This window comes from Marmota flaviventris, chromosome 4, assembly GCF_047511675.1.
Source record: "Marmota flaviventris isolate mMarFla1 chromosome 4, mMarFla1.hap1, whole genome shotgun sequence".
Lineage (NCBI taxonomy): Eukaryota > Metazoa > Chordata > Mammalia > Rodentia > Sciuridae > Marmota > Marmota flaviventris.
In genome coordinates, this window is record NC_092501.1 from 141,597,306 (window position 1) to 141,624,040 (window position 26,735).

A 26,735-nucleotide genomic window follows, 5' to 3' on the forward strand; every position below is an offset into this window, starting at 1 on the left:
TGCTGGAATTCACTTATTCACCAGTGACTTGAGCAGCTTTGATAATTTGGATAATTTACTCATGTGGAAGAATTTTTTTGTGTGCTATTTATAATGTAACAACAATTGAACTGACACACTTTTAAGTTTAATTGCATTATTAAAAATTTTCTCTTCACTTCTAAAGTCTAGACAATCAACAGAACAAATCCAGCTCTTTTTGTAGCATAGCATTTGCTAATTTCTCTGTTATAAATACCTCCACTGTGACAGATTTCCACATGATGCCACTGAAATGATTCTAGGTGAGAATAGGTAGCCTTCTACCATACAGTGTTTCCACCATACAGATACTGTAGGTTTGAGTAACCTCCAGAGAATAGATAATGCTAAGGTCATTAGAAGAAAGGAATTTTGAGTACTATTTTTTTCTAAAAATATAATACATTCTAAATTTGTGTAATTTACTTTTTACTAATGGCAGTGTTTCATAGCTGGCTCACAAAATTCCTGAAAATTTAATTATTGACTCTCACAAGTCAAAAAGAAACAGTTCCAGCATAGCATTGTTATGTAACTTGTAACAGTCCTATAATAGATGTAACCCTCAGGGTCAAAAAGTAGAACATTTGGTCCCTCAGAAGTTATGTTCATGATCTCTTCTAATTTCTGCCATTTTCTTCTTTCCCAGAGGCAACCACTCTTCTGCTTTCTAGTGCTATAGATTATCTATGCCTCATTTGAAACTTTATGTACAGTTAAACATTCTTTTGCATCTGGCTTTTTTTTTTTTTTTTTGCTAAATATATTTGTGAGAGTCTTCCATGCTGTTGCAAATACACTAGTTTATTTTCATTGTTACACAGTATATGTGTAATTAAATATATTTCCTTTTTTAGTTGTGCTTGGACACCGTACCTTTATTTTATTTATTTTTTTTATGTGGTGCTGAGGATCGAACCCAGGGCCTTGCATGTGCTAGGCGAGTGCCCTACCGCTGAGCCCCAGCCCTAGCCCAATTAAATCTATTTTTTGTCAATGGATATTTGAATTGCTTTTAGTTTGGAACTGTTATGAATAATGCTACCCGAGATCATTATATTCATCTCCTTTGAGGTGCGTGTGCGTGTGCGTGTCTGTGTGTGTGTGTGTGTGTGTATGTGTGTGTTTCTGGAGAGTATATCCCTAGGAGTGGAATTGTTGGGTTATAGGATTTCTATGAATTAAACTTTAGTATATAATACCAAGTACTTTGGCAAAGTAGTGATCTAGTTTCCATTCTTACCTGTGGAGAATGATGCTACACATGCTTGCCAGCATTTAACGTTGCCAGTCTTTTTTAGGTGTAATCGTATTACTTGTGATTTTACCAGCATGTTTACTGTGTATTGTGCATTTGCCTTATAATTTATGAGATTGAAAACCCTTTCGTATGCTTATTAACCATTTGTATTTTCAGTGACTTGGTCCTAAGAAATATTCTGGCCTTTGGATAGTAAATCACAGCACAATTTTTTTTTTTTAATATTATGGCAGCTAATTTATAGAGCTGGTTTTAAAAACATTATTATGTTATAATAAAGTAGTTTTTTTGTTTGTTTTTTGTACCAGGGATTGAATTCAGGGGCACTCACCACTGAGCCACATCCACAGCCCTGTTTTGTGTTTTATTTAGAGACAGGGCCTCACTGAGTTGCTTAGCCACCTTGCTTTTGATGAGGCTGGCTTTGAACTTGCAATCCTCCTTCCTCAGCCTCCCAAGCCTCTGAGACTACAGGTGTGTGCCGCTGTGCCCGGGTAGTTTTTTTTTTCTTTAAATCTAAACCCTTTGATTGAACTTATGATCTGTAATTCCAACCTTATTTGTGGAAGTTGGTGCTTTTTTACAAAAACCCACACTTGGTTTTCTTTTCCAGTATGAACATCAGCTTAGTCTTTGAGAGAGGGGATGAGCTCCTGGGTCACAGGAAGGTTCATATTCAAATCTTTTAACCCCTTGTTCAAAAGACTACTCAACATATTTTCATAGACTGAATGGTTTTGCTGTGTTCAAACCTTGCTCATTGACTCCCACTTTCAATCCCACTTACCCATTGAATGCCACTGTTCAGGGCTATTATACTAGGAGTTCATGAGTTCTGTTTCAGTGTGGTATTTCATATATAGGAAGATTAAATGTGGCTCTTAGTAGCCATATTTAAATGTTTTCTCCTTTCTTAGGATGGTTCACTCATGCTAGCTTGTCAGTGTACTACAGAAATGATAGAATAGAGCACAAGACAACCCCCTACTCTGGTCTATTTATAATATAGCAGCCAGGGAATTTCTTTTAAATAGAGGTCAGATTATGTTCCTCTTCGGTACAAAAACTTCCATTGATTTTCTGTCTTAGACTAAAAGCCGAAGTCCATATAATGGGCTATAAGGCCCTACATGGACCGGCATCCATTACCTCTGACCCACTCCCCCCCCCCCCCCCCCCCCCCCCCGCCCGCCTCTTTCTCCTTTTTGTTAGTTTCCTTGTTGTTCTTGGAACTGGCCAAGCCTACTTCCACCTTGAGGCATTTATACTTGCTAATTCTGCCCCTAAATGTTTTATTACGTATTTTGCTTTTTTACATACTGTGTCCTCTAACTTGTATGTGTGCTTCATGATGGCAGGGTTTCTATGTATTTGTTCATTGATATATTCCCTGTGTCTGGCACATAGTAAGTACTCATAAATATTGTTGAAAAAAAAAACAGGTATATTGGTAAGTATGTAGAATCCTCTGGATCTATTATTTCAACCTAAATGTGTTTTGTATCAGTTTTCCAGTGCAGTACATGACACCAAAATTATAAAGCACTGTTTTGACATATCAACCTATTTTACTTTGTAAAATAATCTTAGGGGAGAATGCAGTTTAGCGATCCTGTCCAACTTTTCCTGGGTTTGCTGCTCACTTCAGGGTAGGAGTAGCCCAGGTGTGTGCTGCAGGATGCCAGAGTGAACAAAATTCCCCGATTCTGGAGCTGAATCCCCTAGTTCTAGCTGTGTGTCTTTGGACCATTTACTTATCCTCTCTGATCCTCAGTTTTCTCATCTGTAAAGTAAAAATAATAAAAGTATCTACCCCATGGGACTTTTAGGAAGAACAAGTGAGTTAATATATGTCAAGAAGTTACAATAGTGCCTGCCACCCAGTAAGTAGTGTATGACTTTAAGCTATCAGTCTGACATGCTGAATAGATATGAAAGAGAACACGAAGTTACTTTTTTTTTGCATTTCTTTTTTTTGTTAGTTGTTCAAAACATTACAAAACTCTTGACATATCATATTTTATACATTTGATTCAAGTGGGTTATGAACTCCCATTTTTACCCCGTATACAGATTGTAGAATCACATCGGTTACACATCCACGTTTTTACATACTGCCATACTAGTGTCTGTTGTATTCTGCTGCCTTTCCTATCCTCTACTATCCCCCCTCCCCTCCCCTCCCCTCCCCTCTCATCTTCTCTCTCTACTCCATCTACTGTAATTCATTTCTTTCCCTTGTTTTTTTTCCCCTTTCCCCTCACTTCCTCTTATATGTAATTCTGTATAACAATGAGGGTCTCCTTCCATTTCCATGCAATTTCCCTTCTCTCTCCCTTACCAAGTTACTTTTTTAAAAAAAGAAATAATGAGATGTGCAAGGAATCTTGCACTTGCCTTGGGCCAGTGAGTCCAGGCAACACTGGGCAAGGAGAGACTGTGGCTTTACAGAAAGAATCAAAGGTCAGCTCTTATTCAGCTTAGACATCCTCATGACTTCAGGCCAGTGGTTTTTATTACTGATTAGCCAGTAATCATGTCAGGCAACTCACTGCCTAACAAGAGATTTGACTCCTTTGTTGGACAGGACCATTCTTTCTTTTGTTGATCTGAAATCTGCTTCTTTTGTTACTTCATATGGGTCCTGGTTCTTTTCTTTGGAGTAAGATAGAGCAGGGTAGTTGTAGTTGGTTGTGTTGCTGGATTAGCATTTTCTTCTGCAGCTTAGATGTCCCTAATGTTCTTATCTTTTCCTTGTGGCATATTTTTTAAACCTTTGTCACCCTGGACATCCTTCCCTGGGTATAATTTGTTATTCAGTATTTCTTAAGATGCAAAACAAGACTAGCAACAATGCCCTGTGAAGGCTTGTTAAGCTGTAGTTGTGTAAGTTTCTCTTGTATTCCTTAGTTATTTTATTTCTAGAATAATTTAAAAATAATCGTAGAGTGTTCCATTGATTTGTTTAAATAACTTTGTAGCATTGGCCTGTTCGTAATATAAAATGTGACTCTGTGCTGAACTTATATTATGTTTGTTTGGTAGAGGTGCCAGAAATTTACTTCTCTTTTTGGGGGGTACCAGGGATTGAACTCAGGGGCACTCAACCACTGAGCCACATCCCCAGCCCTATATTGTATTTTATTTAGAGACAGGGTCTCACCGAGTTGCTTAGTGCTTTCCTAAATTGCTGAGGCTGACTATGAACTTGTGATCCTCTTACCTCAGCCTCCAGAGCCGCTGGGATTATAGGCGTATGCCATTGTGCCAGCAATTTCCTTCTTTGGATAGTGTCAGTATTGATATGTCATTGAAATGTGAGGCTCTTTCTTGAAAATTTAATTTAATACTGCTGCCATATTGCCCGGATATATTGTTTATTTGGGGGTCAGCTCACTAGAATACTGTTTGGTCTTTACCTGGTGGCTAAAATAACAGGAGGATCTGCAAAAGGGAGCTATTTAGTCCCTTCTCAGCACTTATTGTTCCTTTTGTTTATCTCAGAAGAAATAGGATCAGAGAAGGTCACCCTGTTCTGTTGTCTTTTTTCAGGAGGTTGACTCACTTTAACCATTTCCACCCTTCATTTTTATATTAGGTGGTAACTTGGGGCTGATGCTATGGGCATGGTATTTGGCTCTGCCTGTCAAAGTAGTTCCCTAGTTGAACTATCTCTGGCAAATTAGTGTTTTATGTAAGTGTCTTCAAAGCTGAGTGAATTTTGGCAATATTCCATAGCTAGAAACCCTAGCATATACTTTTAAAATAAAGCCACCATGTCATTAAATGAAGAATTTGGGGTAAAAGCATATTGCTTTAATGATCTTAGAAATATGATTTGAAGTGGTCATTTTATCATTTGTCATTACAGTGACTTTATGATGGGCCTCAAAAACCCACTGGAAGAAACCCTGAATCATGAGGGGCTTATGGTTAAAGGAAAAGGCTCAGTAAGATGCAGTTGCCCAGTCCTGACTATTTCCTCGTCTGCAGCCTCTTTCTCAGATTCTTTGGAGAATCTAATAGTTCTGCCCTCTTTAATTCATCTTAGACATGAGATGATCTGATGGAATGGTATGGGTTTAGGGAGGCAGACAGACTGGAATAAATCTTCACCTTAAAAAATAAATCTCCACCTTCATGTTTACTAGTAAACTTAAATTACTTATCCTTATCTATAAAAAGAAGGAAAAATAATGTCTACCCTGCAGGTTGCTATATTTAATAATGTATATGGGATTTTCTGCTACATAGTAGTCTCAGTGAATTAATTTTCTGTTTTGTCATGTATTAATATTCTAATTATTCTGTAGCAGTGGTGGAAATCCTCTCCATTTACCAGTTCAGAGAGACTTTTTTTAGTCTGTTTGGATCTAGCAAGGAACATTTTCGTTTTATCTGCAATTATCCCCCTAAGAATGTAGATTTGAAGATATTTATAATAAATTTGACCAGTTAATCTAATTCTGATACGTAGGGAAGAAAGGCATTTGAACAATCAGAAAACATGATTTTAAATTGTAGGAAGATATTTTAAAAATGATTATAGCTGGATATGTTGGCACATGACTGTTATCTCAGTGACACAGGAGGCTGAGACAGGAGGATTGCAAATTTGAGGACAGTCTGGGCAACTTAGTGAGAACCTGTCTCAAAAAATAGAGCGGAGGGTTTAGCTCAGTGGTAGAGTGCCCCTGGTTCAACTCCCACTTAAAAAAAAAAAAAAAGTGATTATAACATTTTGAAAACTTAATGATGTTAATTAAAATGATCTTGTTATTGATCAGAACTTTTTTATACCTGTCCCCAGGGAAGAAAAAATATGCAAGATGGTGCAAGTGATGGTGAAATTCCAAAATTTGATGGTGCTGGATATGATAAGGATCTGGTGGAAGCCCTTGAGAGAGACATTGTATCCAGGAATCCCAGCATTCATTGGTTAGAGTCTTTTAAATTCTTGAAGTAAAGTAGAGGAGAAAACAGATCATAGATTGACTTGGTGTTGAGCCTTTTCTTTTTATCCATTAATCTATTGATTAAGTCTTTATTGATAATATGAGTACATAGAATTGATGGGAACCTTCTGTCAGAATATAACCAAGGAACCGGATGTGTTTGTGCACATCTGTAATCTCAGTGGTTAGGGGGGGCTGAGACAGGAGGATTGTGAGTTCAAAGCCAGCCTCAGCCACTTAGTGAGGCCCTAAGCAACTCAGTGAGACCCTGTCTCTAAATAAAATATAAAAAAGGGCTGGGGTTGTGGCTCAGTGGTTTTGTGTGTGTGTGTGTGTGTGTGTGTGTATGTGTATAAAACCAAGGATATTTCACATTAATTTGATGTTGATTTAACTGACAAAGTTCATTAATTAAATAACATGTCCTAATAACTGTAGTATTTTCACTCATCATTTTATGCAGTAAGGATTAGAACAATGTTCTTAATATTAAAATAATTTCATAAGTAAAAAATATAAAAGAATTAGTTTCGACCATAAATCATAGCATCCTGGATAAACATCATAAAACTTTGTTGTTCTTACACAGGGATGATATAGCAGATCTGGAAGAAGCAAAGAAATTGCTAAGAGAAGCTGTTGTTCTTCCAATGTGGATGCCTGATTTTTTCAAAGGAATTAGAAGGCCGTGGAAGGTGAGAATTTATTAAAGTAGTTTTGGTATAAGAATGTTGCTTGCATGGTAATGAAAGGCAGCATTGCTGGAGATGTTTATGTGTCTCACACGGTTTGTGAATGTCAGGGGAGGTCTGTGGACATCCAGAACACATGGGTTTGAATTAGGTGCTGTGGCGGTGTGCCAAACATGGGCTTGGAGGGTTGAAGCTATTGTCTTTTGTTTTGTTTTTTTCCCCCTCAGGTCTGAGCTAGAGGCCAATTTTAAGAATTTCCAAGATGTTATTTCTGTAAATAAAAAATAAATTAAACAGCAATATCACATAGTCTTACAGAATAAGTGTTTGATCAAATGAATACCTTTTTTAAGTTGTTGTGTTTCTCACTAATCATTAGTTTTTCTGATTTTCATTTAATCAAGGCTCAGTATAATTCTCAGACAAAATCAGAAAGTTTGTTTCTTTCTAGCTTACCTGCTACCATAGAGTTAAAGCCTACCCACGCCCAAGTCCCTTAAGTTCACAGTGTCATTCTATATATTAGAAACTCTCCCAAGCTCTCTGGAAACTACCTTCCTGCTTGGAACATTTTTTTTTTAAACCTCTTTATTTTATTTTTATGTGGTGCTGAGGATCGAACCCAGGGCCTCGCACATGCTAGGCGAGCGCTCTACCGCTGAGCCACAACCCCAGCCATATATATATATATATATATATATATATATTATTTTTATTTATTTTTTTTTTTAACTTAGCCATAGGCAGAGTCTTCCATTTATTTTGATTAGTAGAATGTAATGAAAGCCTGCTCTTACTTTGCTCTTCTGGCTTAGCTAGAAAGGTCTGTTTGTTTGTTGAATGCTTCATCCTCTTTATTCATGTGCCAGAAAGAGAGGAGGACACATTGTGAATTTACCTGAATAGTCTGAAACACTCATAATGCTTAGACTGCCTCTCATAACTTGAAAGCTTTTAAAGACTATATTTATTATAGATCACTTTTATTTCTAATATGTACTTTATTTTGATTGACAAATAGTGTGTATTTATGCAATACAGTGTGATATTTCAAACAGTATACAGTGTATAATGATAAAATCAGAGTAATTGGCATATCCATTATCTCAAATATTTATCATTTCTTTATGTTGGAACATTCAGAATCCTCTTTAGCTAACATACAATTAATTGTTGTCAGCCATAGTTACCCTATTTGCTGTAGAACATTACAGGTTATTCCTCCTATCTGGCTACTTGTTGACCACCTTCTTCCCATCCCCTTCTTTCCCATGCCCTTCCCATCCTCTAATATTGAGACCATTTTTTTTTAGGTTCCGCATATAAATGAGAAAGTGTAGTATTTGTCCTTTTATGCCTCACTTACTTTACTTAACATGATGTCCTCAAGGATTATTCCTGTTGCCACACATCACAAGGTTTCATTTTTCATAGGTGAATGCTATTCCACAACAGACATGTATTCATTCATTCACGGATGAAAGTCTAGGCTATTTCATATCTTGGCTCTTGTGAATAGTGCTACAATAAACAATGGAATGGGAGTGCAGATATGTTTTTGACATACTGATTTTATTTCCTTTGGATATGTACACTCAGTACTGGGATTGCAAGATTATATGGTAGTTCTATTTCTAATTTTTTTTTGAGGAACCTTCATACTGTTTTCCATAATTGCTGTATGATTTATGTTCCCACCAACAGTATTTGAGAGTTCTCTTTTGTTTGTATCCTTACCAGCACTTATTATTTTTTATCTTTTGGTAGTAGCCATAGGGGTAAGGTGACATCTTATTGTGGTTTTGACTTGAATTTCCCTGGTGATCAGTGATGTTGAGCATTTTCCCATATACTTATTTGCCACTCATTCCTCATTATTGGTTTGTTTAGGTTTCTGTTTCTTCATGATGCAGTCTTGGTAGGTTATGTGTGTCTGGGAAGTTACACATTTCTTCTAGGATTTCCAATTTGTTGTTATGAAGTTGTACGTAATAGTCCAGAATAATCTTTGTATTTCTGTGGTATCAGTTTAATAAATCCTTTTTCATTTCTGATTTTATTTATTTACTTGGCTCTTCTTCCTCCCTGTCCTCCCCGCTCCCCTCTCTCTTCTTAGTCTAGTTAAAGGTTTGTCAATTTTGTTTATCTTTTTAAAAACCCCAAATTTTCTTTTGTTGATCTTTTGTATTATTTTAGTCTCAATTTATTGTTTCTTTTTTCCTTTTTTCTCTTCCCTCCCTCCTTTCCTCCCCCTCTCCTCCCCCCTCCACCTCCCTCCCCTCCTTCTTTTCTCTCTCCACTTCCTTTCTTCCTTCTATTAGTTATGAGTATGGTTTGCTCTTGCTGTTTCAGTTCCTTGAGTTGCACTATTAAATGGTTTATTTGAGATCTTTTTCCTTTTTTGAAGAAGACATGTATTGAAGACATGTATTGCTCAATTTCACTCATAGTATTTCTTTTGCTGTTTCCCATAGGTTTTGGTGTATTATACTTCTTTTTTCATTTGTCTTAAGACATTTTAAAATTTCTGTTTTAATTCTTCAGGTTATTCAGTAACATGTTATTTAATTCCCATGTATTTGTACAATTCCCACAGGTCCTTTTGTTGACTTCTAATTTTATTCCATTTTATATGGTCAGAAATGATACATAATAATGATTTTGATTATTAAAAAATTGTTGAGACTTGTTTTGTAACAAGGTTTATCTTGGAAATTTTTTCATGTTCTGATGAGAAAAACATTAGGTGAAATATTCTGTAAATTGGTTTCATTTGGTCTACAGTATAGTTTAACTCAGGTGTTTCTTTGCTTATTTTCTGTCTGGATGATTGATCTATCCATATAGGTGATGGAGTACCCAACTATTGTATTTGTAGTGAAGGTTAACCTGTCAAGGTTACTGTTGACAGGTAGTGATCTACTCTTGTCATTTATGTAATTTTTTTCTGTTTGTATTTGTATTTCCTTTTAGATTTAGTAATATTCGCTTTTTTATATTTCAGTGATCCTCTGTTGGGATGTGGATATACATAATATTTATTTATTTATATATGTGTATCTGTCTCCTCGAATTTATATATATCTATGTGTATATATAAAATCCTCTTACCACTGTGTAATGACCTTCTCTGCCACTTTTTATGTATTTTTTTCTTTCACTGTTTTTAAGGTCATTTTTTTTTTTTTAATTGGAACTTTGTAGATGTACATAGTATTGGGTTCATTCTGACAAACTTGTCCATCATGGAGATCAGTTTCAGTGCGTGATCCTCCCATTCTCCTTTCTCTACTAGTCTTCCTTTTGCTTGTCTATTAATTTATTTGATTGGTTCTTTATGTTATCTTATCCTTCCCTCCTCTTTTACTGTACTTTACTCAAGCTTCTGCAATTGTCTTTTTATGATTTTTTTGTGGTATTTTTTTTTTTTTTAGTTGGACACAATACCTGTATTTTATTTATGCATTTTAATGTGGTGCTGAGGATCGAACCCAGGGCCTCACACATGCTAGGCGAGCGCTCTACCACTGAGCCACAGCCCCTGCCCTTTTTATGATTTTTGATGTAGAGTTTGTTTTATCTGGAATGAGTAGCTACTAGCTTGCTTTTGGTTTTCAGCTGCATAGAATATATTTTTCCATCTCTTCACTTTTGGTCTCTGGGTGTCTTTATCAGTGAAGCAAGTTGTTTATAGGCAACATATAGTTGTGTTTTGCTTTTTTTTTTTTTTAAACCTAGTCTGTCTATATCTGTTTTTTAATTTTTTTTTTTTTTTTTTTTTTTGAGTTCTAGCTGGACACCATGCCTTTATTTTATTTACGTGGTGCTGAGGATTGAACCCAGGGCCTCACATAGTGAGACAAGTGCTCTACTGCTGAGCCCCAGCGCCAGCTCCTATCTATATCTTTTAACTGGAAAATTTAATTCATTTGCATTCAGAGTTACTGTTAATAGGTAGTGATCTACTCTTGTCATTTTGTTAATTTTTTTCTGTTTGTATATCCTTTGTTTCTTCCTCTCTTATTGACCTTTGTGATTTGATACTTTTCTGTAGTAATAAGATTTCACTATTTTCTGTTTCTCCTTTGTGTATGTATTTATGAAAGTCTTCTGTTTTCATGATGGTAATTATCACCCTTTTGCTTCCAAATGTAGGACTTCCTTAAGCATTTCTTATAAAACCAATCCAGCTTTTTTTTTTTTTTTGAGAAAAAGCTTTACTTCTCCATGATTTCTGAAGAGTAGCTTTGCTGGGTATATTATTCTTGACTGGTAGCTGTTTTTCTTTAGCACTCTGCTGGCTTGCAGGTTTCTGCTGGGAATCCTGCTGTTAGTCCAGTGTTGTAGATTTCCTAGCACATCACACTTTTTCTTTTGTTACTATTAGAATTCTGTCTTGACTTCTGCACTTGGTTTTAATGTGCCTTGGAGAGAACCTCTTCCAGGTAAGCCTATGAGCTTTATGGGTTTGATGTCAGTGTCTCCCTCAAGACTTGAGCAGTGTTCAATGATTATTCTGTTTGATATGTTTCTGTGGCTTTCTTCATCTCTTTTCCTTCTGGAAACCCCATAGTTCAATATCTGATTGCTTATTAGGAATGTCCCAATTTTGCATAAGCTTTCTTTGCTCTCTTTATTCTTTGTTTAAATTGTTGTTGTTACCTTCTGAGTGGGTTAATCTAAAAGATCTGTCTTCAAGTTAAGAAATTCTTTCTTCTGCTTGATCTAGTCGATTGGGTCTCAGTTGTTTCATTTCATTCTTGATTTCTTCAGTTGCAGGGTTTTTGTTTGATTCTTCTCATGTTATATTTTTGTTGAATTTCTTATTCAGATCATGACTGACTTTTTTGTATTCCCTTATTTCTCAATGAACTTTTTAAAGATTATTATTTTGATTTCCTTTTGAAACATTTCACAAGTTTCCTTTTCCTTGATTCCAGTACTGGGGGAATTATTGTACTTCTTTGGAGGTGTCATTTTTCTTTACTTTTTTTTTTTTTGTGTGTGTGTGTGTGTGTATGTAGTTTTGTTTTTGTTTTTCTTTTCTACATTGATGTATGAGCATTGGAAAGTTGCCCTTTCCAATTTTATGGGATGTTTACCTGACCTTCCCTATGGGGGAGAGCGCCGGGGTGGGTGAAAAGGTGCTGGTTGGGTGTGGTGTGTCCGCTGATTCTGAGTGGACACAGTAGTGTCATTTCTGTACAGTTTCTTTAGCTGCAGTCCTCGTCAGTGATGTCAGTGGTTGTGTCAGTGGCCGAGGTTGTGTTTGTGACTCTGGTGGTGTGTGTGGTTTTGCTGTTGGATGTTCATGGGTGCCCAGAGGTGGTGGCTGTGTGGTGGGTTCTCTGGAGGGGTGGGGCCAGTGCCTAGCTGACTGTGAGGCAGGATTTGAGGGTGTATTGGGCCCCCAGCTATATGAGGGTTTCCCCTCTGTGCAAGTCCACTGTTCTCCAGGGGATGGGACACAACTTATAGTTTTGGAAGCCATGTTATGAGCCTTTCTGCTCAGCCTATGGTTAAGCATCTGAGGTCATGGTCTTTGGTCACTTGTGTGAGCATTGTGGGGAATGACAGTGGAATATCAACACTGAAGATACACGGTGGCTGCTACCCCCAGAGCAGGATGAGCTCCAGCAGTGGATCCAGTTTGAAGATGGAACCCAGCTAGAGCAGCTCAGGTCACAGAGATGGGAATGTATAATGTGGGTTTATTCTCTATGTGTACAATGTGGGTTTATTCTCAGCCACCTGAACTCATAGCAATTCTTTAGATTTTAGGGCCTGTTGGGGATGCAGGATTATTCTGCATAGTCATCTGCAGTGGCCAGGAGAACCGTTGCCAGTCTCTAGCTTACCTTTTTTACGTAAAGAGAGGTTTGCCTTTGCTCCAGGCCATTTGGCCAGGGAGATGGTGAGGAGAGGCAGTTTCCTTTACAGTGCGTCTTGGGGTTTGCAGCTCCATGTGAGGATATCGCCACTTTCATGGCTACGCTGCAGTGTGCTCCCTTGTCACTTCAATTGAAATACAGTTGATGAGTGACAGGTAACTCTATTTGGCTGTCTTGTTAACATCCTGCTATAGATTATTTCTGATTCTATTTTGGGAACATATTACCAAAAACTTCCTCTTTACTATAGCTTTTAGAAATATTTAAAAGACAAAAGGTATTAAGTAGGTATTTACAGTGTATTGTATGTTTATGCTCTTATATTTTGATGAAACATTTAATGGCTGAGGACTGATGTTATACTTTAAAAGCACACATTTGCTACAATAAAGCTTGTATGTGTCATAAAGTAATACATAATCTAATTGGTTGAGAATCTAATTTTAGCTATGGTATTTGTAAAACTAAAAACAAATGATTGAGTTACATAGCCAATATCATGTGTCATTTTAGAAAGCTTAAAATTTATTGTTTCCTAGACATAGTTTCTTTTTTTAGGACCAGTTTTATCATCAGTTTATATATTTGAATCACAGTAAAACAAAACAACATTAAAAACAAGCACAGATGTTTGGGGTAGCCAAATAGTGATGCCTGTATATGGCTTCTGGTGGTTGTGAGGTCAGTCCTTAATTCCTTCTGAATTTGTGGTCTGCCAGTTGAAGTTTCCAGCTTCTTTCATATGTCACTCTCTCTCTTTGATCTACCCTGTGATTTTCATGATAGGGCAGCATTATAGGTATTTTTTTTTTCAAATTGCTTAACTATACAAGAATATTAGAGGATTTACTATTCCATTTATCTAGAATCATAGAGGTTAATAAAATTGAATTAACGAAAATGGACATTTTATTATTTAATAAAACTATCATTTTTATTATGTCAAATCATCAATGGAGAGGAGGAGTTTTGCAGTAGAGGATCTGTATTTTGACATGAGATCCATTTTACTTCTGGGTAGCTTCCCCAAAGGAGGGCCTACCAACTGACATTTAGGTTACATCCCTAAGAGGATAAAGATTCCAGGCTGGGGTCACAGTGATATGTGGGACAAGGGGCAAAAGTATCTGACTAAAGGTGAGTGTAATTTGCAACCATTTTTTTAACCTTCAAAAGTTTAACATACCTTGACTTTCATAAATTTTTTTTTTCTTCATAGAGGTCTTTAGCTGTTTTCTTTTTTTGTACTGGGGCTTGAACTCAGGGGTACTTGACCACTGAGCCACACCCCAACCCTATTTTGTGTTTTATTTAGAGACAGGGTCTCACTGACTTGCTTAGGGTTTCAATATTGCTGATGCTGGCTTTGAACTTGTATTCCTCCTGTCTCAGCCTCCCAAGCTGCTGGGATTACAGGTATGCACCACCGTGCCCAGCTTTAGCTATTAACTTTTAAGCTGTTTATTTCACTGTTAAAACTGATAAAGTCAAATCGTATTTTATTTCTCCTTGATGTGCTTTTGTAGTATTTATTGTCCAGTGGATTAAGAAAATAGCGTAAACATTGATTTGCAACGAATCTTATTCCTGATGAATGAATTCTTGTCTGTATTAGAAAAATAAAATTCTAGGATATGGAACTTTGACTTTTAAAAGTTATATTAGACATTTTTAAGGGATTTTTGAGTTATTTAGAAATTTGTTACCCCTAAAAATTAAAGTTTAAAAAATGGGACAGTAAATAGATTTTAGAAGATGTGAAAGTAGAGACCACAAAAATGCATCAAATTTATAAAAGTTTTTAAAATCTAAGTTCTAGAATTTTAGAATTGAAATGAGCATTTGAGATTATCCTGTCAAATCCCTGAAATTTGACACTAGGAAATTAAGGTCCAGATAGGTTGTTAGCCATGATCGTTCTTTTAGAAAATTTAAAATTCAGTGTGTCTGAGCTTATTACAATACATCTATTAGCTTATTACACCTCTCCCTCCCCAGCATACTTTTTCCCATATCAGGTGTGAAGTCATTTCTTTATTTAGCCATCAGATACTTATCTAGCTCTGTTATATATAAGGATCTTGGTTGAGAACTTGGAACACAGATGGGATTTTCAAGACATGGTGCCTGGTCTGTGAGACATCCTGGATGGAGCGTTAGGCAGATGCAGGAGGCTTTCAGTTAAAGACAGCGGAGGAGTCTGATGGGTGCCACAGGCCACATGTGCTCTCAGAGCTCAGCAGAGAGCAGACACGCCATGATTAGAGAGGCTTCATGCCTGAGGCGGTGGGATTTGGAGGACTGCGAGAATTTTATTATGTTGGGGCAGACATTTCATTTGATATTGGAACTTCAGGGGAATAGGATGTAAGCAGCAGAAGGTAGGTGAGAAAATATAAATATGTTTGGGAAATAGATACGTTGGAGTTTTATAAGAGAGGTAGCAACAAGGTACAGACATGGTTTACTTTATTACACTTTGATTTATTGTGCTTTGCAGATATTGCATTTCTTAAAATAAATTGAAGATTTGTGGCAGCCCTCTGTCAAGCAAGTTTAATGGGTCCATTTTCCTAACATGTCAGATGATCATTAGCATTTTTTTAACAAAGTATTTTTATTTAAGGTATGTACATTTTTTAAACATAGTGCTAGTATACACTTACAACTACAATATAATATAAGCATACCTTGTGTACGCACTGGGACACCAAAAGCTCTGTGTGACTTGATTATTTCAACATTCGTTTTATGGAAGTAGTCTACAACGGAAGCCTGAATGTCTCCAGAGTATACCTGTATTGATCAAGGGCACAGACCCTGGATCCAGACTGTCTCCGTGCAAATTCCGGCCCCTTTCCACTTTCTTGCTTTGTTATCTTAAGCATTTACTGAATTTCTTCATGCCTCGTTTCCTTGTCTATAGAATCCCAATAAAAGACATCTTACTGGATTTTTTTTTTTTTAAAGAGAGAGAGAGGTTTTTTTTAAATATTTATTTTTTAGTTTTTGGTGGACACAACATCTTTATTTTATGTGGTGCTGAGGATGGAACCCAGCGCTCTGCACATGCTAGGTGAGCGTGGTACCGCTTAAGCCAAATCCCCAGCCCCTTACTGGATATTTTAAGGATTAAATGAGTTAGAGGCCTTAGAATACTGATAGTAGTTAGAACTATGTAAAAGTTAAATAGATAATTAGTGGAGGATTCAAATGGGAAGATAGGTTGAAACCAGATTAATTGTGGGAATTTGAGCCTTTTCTTGTAGGCATTGGGGAGAACTCTTTGGGCAGGGAAGGTAGCATAGTTACACGGGGAGGGTTTGGGAAGAACAGTCTGCTTCCCAGGAGTAGCAAAAGACTAGAGGCAAAGAGCAGGTTCAGAAGTGGTTAGCAGTAGTTTAGGCTTTTAAACTCAAAGGGCCTCTTAAGATGGTGATTATGAAAATAGAAGTGACAGATGCTAGTTGTATTTAATGGAGGAGAATGATAAGCTTTCAGAAGTAATATATATGTGAAGAAGGAGACAGGGCAAAGATAATATCAAGACTTTGCCTCTGGGTAAAGAGTGAGGTGACATAAATGTAGAACTTAGGACATGGGTTTATTATTGTTGATGTTGAAACTTTAACAAGAGCTGAGGTGCTTCTGGGGAAAGAGATAATGAATTCCTTTTGAGTTTGAGAATTTAGTATAATATTCATGTGGAAATACACCATTAGTGTTGGATATGCAGGGCTGAAGTTTGTTTGTTTTGGTATTGGGATTGAACCTAGCCCTTTTTTATTTTTTAATTTCACACAGGGTCTCACTATGTTGCTTGGGGCTTGCTGAATTGCTGAGGCTGGCTTTGAACTTCTGATCCTCTTGCCTCAGACTCCCAAGGGGATGAAGCTATTGAGAGAGGTGAAGGACAAGGATATTCAGTGCCATTCAAAAATGAATATCTCTAGGATGAAATTTTTTCTAAAAAAATAATAGGCCTTCCTTATAAATTTTAAGTCCAAATTATGTCACTTTTTTTTCCAAGGCAACACTTAAAATTATACTAAGAAGATAAGGGCTTGCCTAGAAGGTAGACTGCTGTATTTCTCAGTGGCTCAAATATATACGTATGCCTGAGTCACTCTTACGTTGAGACTCTATTCATCTACCAGGCCTACCTCAGCACTTTCTAAACTGCACTGTAATTTATCTCTGTCCCCCATTAAATTTAAAATTTTCTTAAAGATTTATGTGTGATTTCTGACTAGGTCAACCATGTATCCTCAGGGCCTAACACTTCGTAAGGATTCAGTAAATGTACCTTGGGGAAATACATATTTATTAGTTACCACGTGTCAAGTGATAGGCTAAGTGCAGAGGACCAAAATGATTAAATAACCCACAGGAAATCATGGTCTTCGTGCAGATAAATATTTATTATTACAGATGCAGTGTATTGCGTGCAGTATTTGTTCCACAGGACAGTGTGGTAGTAAACATGCTGCTGTGGCAGCAGAGAGGAGTAACTAGATCTGTGATGGAGAATATCAGGATGGTTTCCAGAGCAGGTGCCTCTGAGCTGAGACTTGAAAGACACCAGAATTCAGTACGCAAATGTGACGAGGAAAGTCCCTAAGGCAGAATGGTTGTCTATCCAAACGTGAAAGGTGTAGGAGGATGTAGTGTGTTTGGGGAATCATATGGCTGAAGCATAGAGTGTTTCTATGGGTCATGTAACAAAAGACTGCTGAGTAGCTGGAGGTAGCTGCCTTTCTTGAAGAGCCCTATGTGTCATGCTAAAGATACTGAGTCATCGAAGAGCTTTATCTGGAGATGACTTGCAAACGTAGAAAGATGCTCTTCCAGTAGCAGGAGGATTGATTGGTTGGAGGTGGACATAGCTGAAGAGAGGTAAGGAATATAATGAAGAGGCTGTCACAGTATTCAGAGCCACGGCACTGACTGTTTGGCCTGGATTTGTAAGAGGTGTTGAGAAAAAGTGTGATATAGGGAAAGGGAGAGGGATGAGTTGTATGACTCCCAGATTCCAGGGTCAACTGAAGGCTTATTGGTGATTTCTGACACCACCTATGCAGAGTTGGGCCAAACTTCACAGGCTGAGAGCAGTTTTCCTCAAAAAAGACATTTTCTGTGACATGTTGAACCCAATATTCCTTGCCCTCAGTAAGGGACCAATCCTACCTTCCACATTCATCTATAATATATACCTTTTAGTAAAAAAAATTAAGATGCATTTGACGTAATAAGGTAGCAGTGAAATCCACTGGTCATTCCAACATGATCAAATTAACTAGAATTGTGTCAGCTTAATGTAGTATAAATAAAATAGTATTAATCATAAAAGAGCCACTAAATACATACTAAAAACTAAACTTGAACTGCTTCTTACATTTGAAAACAAATACATCAAGTATTCTACAAAAACAAATCAGTGAATAATGAAAATGCCTTAAGAAAACCAACCCTCTGATGTCTTGAAGATCAGTGAATTTTTACATGGTTATTATTATTTCATCTCCTCAGGAACTTACTCCTGTAATTGTCACCTGTTTCTTATATCTTCTTATCTACTGGCTTTTTCTCCCCACAGTATAGAAACTTACTTCAATCACTCTTCACTTTTTTTCTATCTATAAAATGATACTCCTGCCAAATGTACTGTGATCTTACTGTGACAGCTGTGTTTATGTACTTCAACATGATAATTTATTAAAAAAAAAGTATTTTAATCTGAAAAATCATTTAATTCATCTTTTGAAATTTCAGGGTGTGCTGATGGTTGGACCCCCAGGCACTGGTAAGACTATGCTGGCAAAAGCTGTTGCCACTGAATGTGGCACAACATTTTTCAATGTTTCTTCTTCTACACTGACATCTAAATACAGAGGTGAATCTGAGAAGTTAGTTCGTCTGTTGTTTGAAATGGTGAGTGATGGTGTATTCAGATTTAAAGTACTATTTGTGTGGGCGTATGGTGGCCCCACATTCTAGTCCATTCTCCTAGGAATCTTTTCAAAAAGGGCTTGTGGTTATATTTCAATAGTTCTGGACATACACCCGCCTTGAGCAATGGGGCAGTGGGTTTTGTGAGGTAGTTGATGTTCTTCAGTGTGTCTTTCTTTCTGAAGAGGGCCGTCTGGTGTCTTGCTCAGTGAGTAGAAGAGAATCTGACTGTATACAGATCAACTGGATAGTGTTTCTGGATATCTAGAAGATTGGTGGAGCAGAAGAATATTTTTATATGTATTTAAATACATAGCACAGATCACTTCATCAGAAACTGACGTAGCATTAAAACTAGTTCCTTTTTCAGAAAGGATTTGTAATAATTAAGAATGCATGTGGGCTGGGGATATAGCTCAGTTGGTAGAGTGCTTGTTTTGCATGCACAAAGCCCTGGGTTCAATCTCCATCACCACACATACACACAAAAAGAATGCATGTTTGAGGATAGAAGTTGATTTATCTTTCAAACTTTTTTCATTATGGATATTACCAAACACAAAAGTAGAATAGTATGGTGAGGGGCTGGGGATATAGCTTTGTTGGTAGAGTGCTTGCTTTGCATGCACAAGGTCCTGGGTTCAATCCCCAGCATCACCAGAAAAAAAAAAAAGCTACATGGGGATTCGCCATACTATTCTATCATCCAACTTTACCAACCATATAACTTTTTCAGTTTTAGAAAGTTTTACTTATCTAATTGATTTAACTTCTGTTAACAACCAGATTGTGGTGGCATTGAAGTTGAAAGTTAGGTTTTCAACTTTCATTTGCTTTATTTTAAAAGGAAAAAATGATATTTTAAAAATATTCAAATTATTTTATGAGATAGATGAATAATTTCTTTAAAATATTTTTACAAAGGCTAGGTTTTATGCCCCTACCACAATCTTCATTGATGAAATAGACTCTATCTGTAGCCGAAGAGGAACTTCTGATGAGCATGAGGCAAGTCGCAGAGTCAAGTCTGAGCTCCTCATTCAGATGGATGGTAATTGATATTTAATTATGGTTTCAAAACTGGTATCTTTACGTTTTTAGCTTTGCATAAAATCATACTTTGGATGTTTTCAGAGAATGGACTAAAAGGAAGTCTGAATTTATTTTTAACCACTTATGTACCCACCCGCTTGTTCATCTGTTTGTGAATTAGTACAGGACCACCGCAAGGCCTTCAGGGAGTCTCTGTGACAGCAGAGGCTCTAGAGGTGTGACCTAAAGTTCCAGGGGTCCTTGAGACCCCTTGAAAGGCTTTGCAAGGCCTAAACTATTTTAATAGTAATATCAAGACTTTGCCTTTTTACTCTCATTCTCTTACAAGTGTATGGTGGAGTTTTTCAGAGAATATGAGACCTAGGAGTAGCAGAAAAGGTAGAAACCAGAAGCAGATGTGAAAATCCAGCTGTTCTCTGTAGAGTCAGACATTAAAATGTTTTAAAAAGTCTCTTTTTACTAAACTTATTTTCACAAAATATGTCATTTATGTTAACTATTCATGGATATATTATTATTTTAAAACAATCATATTTTGTAAATTTAATTTATAAATGGTGAATATCAGTAGATATACTCCACACATACAAAAGCTCTTTGGCACTCCCAAGAATTTTTAAGATTGTAAAAGAGTTCTGAGACTGAAAATTTTGAGAGCCACTTTTAGCCAGGAAGCAGACAACCAATGAGAAAATTTGTAATACATGCTGATATGTTCTGTGGTAGAACTAAGCTCTGGGTGCAGTGAAAATACAGTAGGAGTCTCACCACCCAGACTAAGGGAGTCATGAAGGGGATAGGTGAGTTGGGCTTTGAAGCATTGGTTAGGGTTGTCCAGACAAAGAAAAAAAAGGCATTGGGTAGCCACCCCAAAGAGTTATGTGCTTAGAGGTGCTGCTTCCTCTGCTAGTGCATGGTATGCACCATGAGAAAAGATTAAAAGCTATTAAAAAAATATCCAGAGTATTTGTTTCAAAATAGTTACCCACTGACCATGAATAATTAATATTTATGGTGTGTTATATGTAGTGTCTTTTCCTCAGTTTGCCATTTTAACTTTTGCTTAAGCATGTGAGAAAGGAGCAGCTGTATTATGTTTTACAGGAAGGGTGTAGGGGAGAGTATTAGTTTATCAAAATTGGAAAAAAAACCCTGAATACACATTTAATCAGCAAACTTTCATTGAGACGTGTTTGTGACTGTGGTTGATTATCAGTTGGACAGCTTGATTCTTTGGGATAGGATTGAAATAGGAGTTTTAGTATTAATTTATTGTGAAAATGCATATTAAACTTAGTGGCTCTAAAACCACTAATTTGTTATACCAGGCTAGAAAATCGTATCAGTAAAGTTTATGAGGTTTTTTTATTTTTTTTAAAGAATATTTTTAGTTATAGATGGACACATTATCTTTACTTTAATGTATTTATTTTTATGTGGTGCTGAGGTTTGAACCCAGTGCCTCACGTGTGCTAGGCAAGCACTCTGTATAATTCACCCATTATTTCCAGAGTTTCTGTTATGTGATCTAAAATCTTTTAATGTTCTTTTCAGTGCCTTATAGTTATACATAATATTGGGGTTTATTTTGACATAATCAAACGTGCATGGAATATAATTCTCTTCACTTCAGTCTCCAGTACTTCTTTCCTTTCCCTCCTCCCTTCCCCCATTCCCCTTTCTCTACTCTACTTTGACCTGAAATTTTATTTATATTTCTTAAATTTTAACTCTGAAAAGGCAGACTATTTGTACATACTTGTAGTTGATTTGGTTATAAAAGTAAACAGTATTTAAATTAGACTCAGAACTAAAATAAAATAATTTTTGAGGAAATTTGTGGTTAAAAAAAAAGAAAGAATGAAGCCAGGTATAGTGGTTAATGCCTGTGATCCCAGAGACTTGGGAGACAAGGCAGGAGTGTCACAAATTTGAATCTAGTTCAAGACCCTGTCTCGAAAGAAAAAAGTATGGGGGTATAGCTAGAGAAAGAAAAAGAAATAGACTAGTATCTGATGTCTTTTCAGAAGAAATATACTTATTTTCTTAGAAAATTTAGTTTTTCTTACTGCATTAGAACCCTGAACAAGATTTTGTGATTTTTTTACTTCCTTGTTTTGTAGTTATCTATTGTTGTGTCTCATTTTGTCACCAGTTCTGCCACAAGCACCATGATAGAAATGTTAGTTGAATAAAATAATAAAGGGCTGTAATAAAAACAGTGACAGCCTTTTCTCTCTTAATGTGTCTAGGAGTTGGAGGAGCTTTAGAAAATGATGATCCTTCTAAAATGGTTATGGTATTGGCTGCTACCAATTTCCCATGGGACATTGATGAAGCTTTGCGAAGGAGATTAGAGAAAAGGATATATATACCTCTCCCAACAGGTATGATACCTTCCTTCTATTGAACCTTGAATTCTTCTGTCATTTCTGGTTACCTTTTTCTCTTTATCTCTTTATTCCATTGTCATTCTGCTTAAATAAGTTTGTAGCATCACAAAACCAATTTGTAGTAGATAGAAACAGAGGCCACACAGTACTCTATTGAAGTACCTTATTTTTAGAGAAATTCTTACAGTCAGAACAGTATTTTTGTTAATAAACTTGATAGCAATTAAGTTTTTACTTTGAACTTGAAGAGTCTTCAAACTTAAGTGATTAAAAATGACATTCTCTTGGGGTCTTTTTAAAAATATGCTGCTTTGAAAAACATAATTTCATCTTAATGGATGTTCAAATTTTCATAAGTGATTTTTTTCTTTCTATTTTGGGATAAAATTTGCATGTAGTAAAATGTACATGTCTTAAGTGAATAATTCAGTAAGTTTTGATAAATGTATCTCCCACTTTAATCAATGCCCCATTGAAGATATAGGACATTTATATTACCCTTGAAAGTTTCTGTGTGCCCCTACAAGTTAATTTAAACCTCCATTAGACATTTGTGTTAGTTTTTCATAACTGTGACAAAGTACCTTACATAAGCAACCTAAAGGAGGAAAGATTTATTTCACATTCAGAAGTTTCAGTTCATGGTTATCTGGCTCCATGCTTTTAGGCCTGAGGTAAAGCACAACATTATGGCAGGGAGCATGATGTGGTATGAAGCTATTCAGCTCATGGTGGCTGGGAAGGAAAGATGGAAGGGGCTGGGGACAGGATATGCCCTTCCAGGGTACATACCTCTTTATGTACTTCTTCTGACTAGGTCCTACCTTATGCAGATTCTGCCACTTCCTTATAGTGTCACCATCTGGGGACCAAGACTTCAACACATGAACCTTTGACATTTCAGATCCAAACTATACAACATTCACTTTACCTGATTTTTATCACCACAGATTAGTTTTGCCTTTGTTAAACTTTATATAAATGGACTTGTAACAACATGTAGTCTTGCTTCTGGCTACTTTCATTCAATGAAAATTTTTTGAGATCATTTATATATTATAAGTTTTCAGAAGCTTATTCTTGAAATGATGATACCATATTTATTCTTCTTTTGATAGGCATTTCAATCACTGTTAGTTTCTGGCTATTGTGAACCAAGCTATAAACCTTTTTGTACAAATCTTTATGGATGAATATTTTTAATTTAATATAATTAGAATATATTAATATATTATAAATTAGAATATGGGTCATATAGTAGGTATATGATTAACTTTGTTTTTTTATTAGTTGTTCAAAACATTACAAAGCTCTTGACTTATCATATTTCATACATTTGATTCAAGTGGGTTATGAACTCCCATTTTTACCCCTTATACAGATTGCAGAATCACATCGGTTACACATCGACGTTTTTACATACTGCCATACTAGTATATGTTGTATTCTGCTGCCTTTCCTATCCTCTACTATCCCCCCTACCCCCCTCCCTGCCCATCTTCTCTCTCTACTCCATCTACTGTAATTCATTTCTCTCCCCCCTTTTTTTTCCCTTTCCCCTCACTTCCTCTTATATGTAATTTTGTATAACGATGAGGGTCTCCTTCCATTTCCATGCAATTTCCCTTCTCTCTCCCTTTCCCTCCCACCTCTCGTCCCTGTTTAATGTTAATCTTCTTCTCATGCTCTTCCTCCCTACTCTGTTCTTAGTTGCTCTCCTTATATCAAAGAAGACATTTGGCATTTGTTTTTTAGGGATTGGCTAGCTTCACTTAGCATAATCTGCTCTAGTGCCATCTATTTCCTTGCAAATGCCATGATTTTGTCATTTTTTAGTGCTGAGTAATATTCCATTGTGTATAAATGCCACATTTTTTTTTTTTATCCATTCATCTATTGAAGGGCATCTAGGTTGGTTCCACAGTCTAGCTATTGTGAATTGTGCTGCTATGAACATCGATGTAGCAGTATCCCTATAGTACGCTCTTTTAAGGTCTTTTTGTAAGAAATACCCCACTTGTTTTCCAGAGTGATTATACCATTATATACTCTCAACTGTCAGTGAATGAGAATTCCAATACTTTCATGTCCTTGCCAACATTTAGTATTATGAGTAAATTTTAATCTTATTCATTCTTATCAGTCTGAAATGCTCTCTCTTTATGGCTTCAGTTTGTATTTCTAATTGTTATATTGCTATATTTTTTATGTGGTATTTCCCTCCAGGTGTTTTTTTTGTTTTTTTTTTTTTTAAAGACAGGGTCTTACTAAGTTGCTCAGCAGGCTGGCCTCAAATTCGTGATCATCCTACCTTGGCTTCCCAGGGAGCTGGGATTATAGGAATTAGGCACCATGTCCAGCTTTCCCGTTTTTAATTGAGTTATTTGTTGTTTTATTAATGCTTTATGTAAGGTTCTTCAACAGTCTTGTGGATATTTTCTGTTTTGTAGTTTGCTTTTCACTTATCTTTATGCTGTATTTTTTATGGTATATTTTGATGAGCAGAAAAATTTTAATTTTGATGAAGTCCTGTTGTCAAATTTTTCTTCTATGGATAGTGCTTTTCATGTCTTAAGAAATTTTTGCTTACCCTAAAGCTGCAGAGTTTCCTGGATTTCTTTTAAGAAACTATATTTAAATATGTGAACCCTCTTGATTTAATTGTGTGTATATGAGTTCGAGGGATGGTTAGATGGTGGAGTTGGGTTTATTTTTTCATAGTCTATACAATTATTCTAGCACCACTTGTTGAAAGGACTTTTCTTTTTCCATTAAATTATTTCAGCACTTTTTTTTTGAAAATTATTTTACTATGTATGGGTCTTTTTCTGAATATATTTAATGGATAAATAAATATAGGGCTATCTTCAAGTTAACTATTTCTTCTTGAGTAGGTTTTGGTAACTTGTGTCTTTCAAAGAACTGATAAATTTCCTCTAAGTTGCCAAATTTATTTGGATTTTAACTAATATATATGTGGATGCTGGCTAAACAGTTTAGGTGAAGCTGTTGATTTCCTGTCTGCAACTTAGTGTCAGAAGGTGGAGGCACTCAGGAACAGAAGATGAATATGAAGTGGTTGAAGTAATGACAAACTGTAATCTGTGGGGATGAATAGGAGCCCAGGAGGATAGATCAGAACCCATACTGGGCTCTTTTTTTTCTAAGATTTCCAACTTTGACAGAGTTTCCTATAAAAGAAGCTGGGTAAATGTATTCCTAGCTTGTTGAGTCAAAAAAGCTGAAGGAAGAAATACAGCAGCAGCTAAAAGAGCTGCCCCACTAACAAGGGGAAACCAATACCTATGTGACAATGTGTATCAACTGTGAGAGTTGATTCGTTTCTGCCCTTGACTTGCATGGACTACAGCTAACTCGGAAATATGCAGTGAGGAGAATTGTGGGAAATGAATGCCAGCTTTTCTGGAGCTGGCATAATACAAATCCACACACTTCACTTTCCTTTTTTAATCTATAGGATCTGTGGTAATGGCTCAGTTTTCATTCTTAATATTGGTAACATATCTCTAGTCTGTCATTCTTGCTATCCATCATTTTTGGATTTTTAGCTCTATCTAATTTTTTTAGTAGTAGTTTTAACAATTACAATATGCACAGTTTTGGGTTTTTTTGTTTGTTTTTGGTATTGGGGATTGAACGAGGGATGCTTTACCACTGAGCTATTATTATCCTTGGTCCTTTTATTTTTTAATTTGAGACAGTGTGTCTCTAAGTTGCTGAGGGTCTTGCTAAGTTGCTGAGACTGGCCTCAAACTTGGGAACTTTCTGCTTCAGCCTCCCAAATCACTGGGATTATAGACGTGTGCCACCAAGTCTGGCTTGCATAGTTTTATATATTTATTTTATGCTTTTATCTTTTAAATTCTATACCTAAAATAAAAGTGGTTCATATGCCACCATTATAGTATTACAGGATTCTGCCTGTCTCTATATTTATCTCTACCAGAGAGCTTTGTTTTCTCCCCTACCCACCTTTTTTGTTTGTTGTTGTTGCTGCCTACCATATTTTTGTGTCAACTTGAAGGACTCCCTGTAGTGTATTTCTGGAAGGCAGGCATACTAGTGATGAACTCCTTAGCTTTTGTTATCTGGGAGAGTCTATTTCTCTTGGAAGAGCAGTTTTGCCTAGTACCATCTTTTTGGTTGGAAGTCCTCCTCCAATATTTTGAATATATGCCATGCCTTTCTACCCTGTTATGTTTCTGTTGCAAAATCTGCTGAAATCATATGGGGACTATTTTATAGGTGAAAAAACCACTTTCAAGGCTTTTCCTTTGACTTTTGATGGTTGATACAATGTATTTGAATGTGAACTTCTGGTTTATTCTCCTTGAAATCCTTTTGAGCTTCTTGAATTTGGCATATTTTTTTTCCATATTTGGTAAGTGTAGGGCCATTGTTTCTTCAAATAAGCACTCTGTCCCTTTCTCACTTTCTATCCTTCTGGAATTCTCATAATATTCATATTGGTCTATCATATTGTCCCATAAGTTCCTTAG

General features: G+C 36.3%; 1 protein-coding gene across 6 annotated transcripts in view; it reads left to right on the forward strand.

Annotated features, from left to right (window-relative positions):
- Nucleotides 1-26,735, forward strand: part of Katnal1 (katanin catalytic subunit A1 like 1) — an 82,002-nt gene that overhangs the window by 37,759 nt on the left and 17,508 nt on the right. For all 6 annotated transcript variants that reach the window (XM_071611573.1, XM_071611576.1, XM_071611574.1 and 3 more), the window contains 5 exons: nucleotides 6,093-6,220; nucleotides 6,827-6,932; nucleotides 18,593-18,751; nucleotides 19,694-19,820; nucleotides 22,075-22,209. In XM_071611573.1, coding sequence (XP_071467674.1) covers nucleotides 6,093-6,220; nucleotides 6,827-6,932; nucleotides 18,593-18,751; nucleotides 19,694-19,820; nucleotides 22,075-22,209 — 655 coding nt within the window. The remainder of the gene's footprint in view (nucleotides 1-6,092; nucleotides 6,221-6,826; nucleotides 6,933-18,592; nucleotides 18,752-19,693; nucleotides 19,821-22,074; nucleotides 22,210-26,735) is intronic.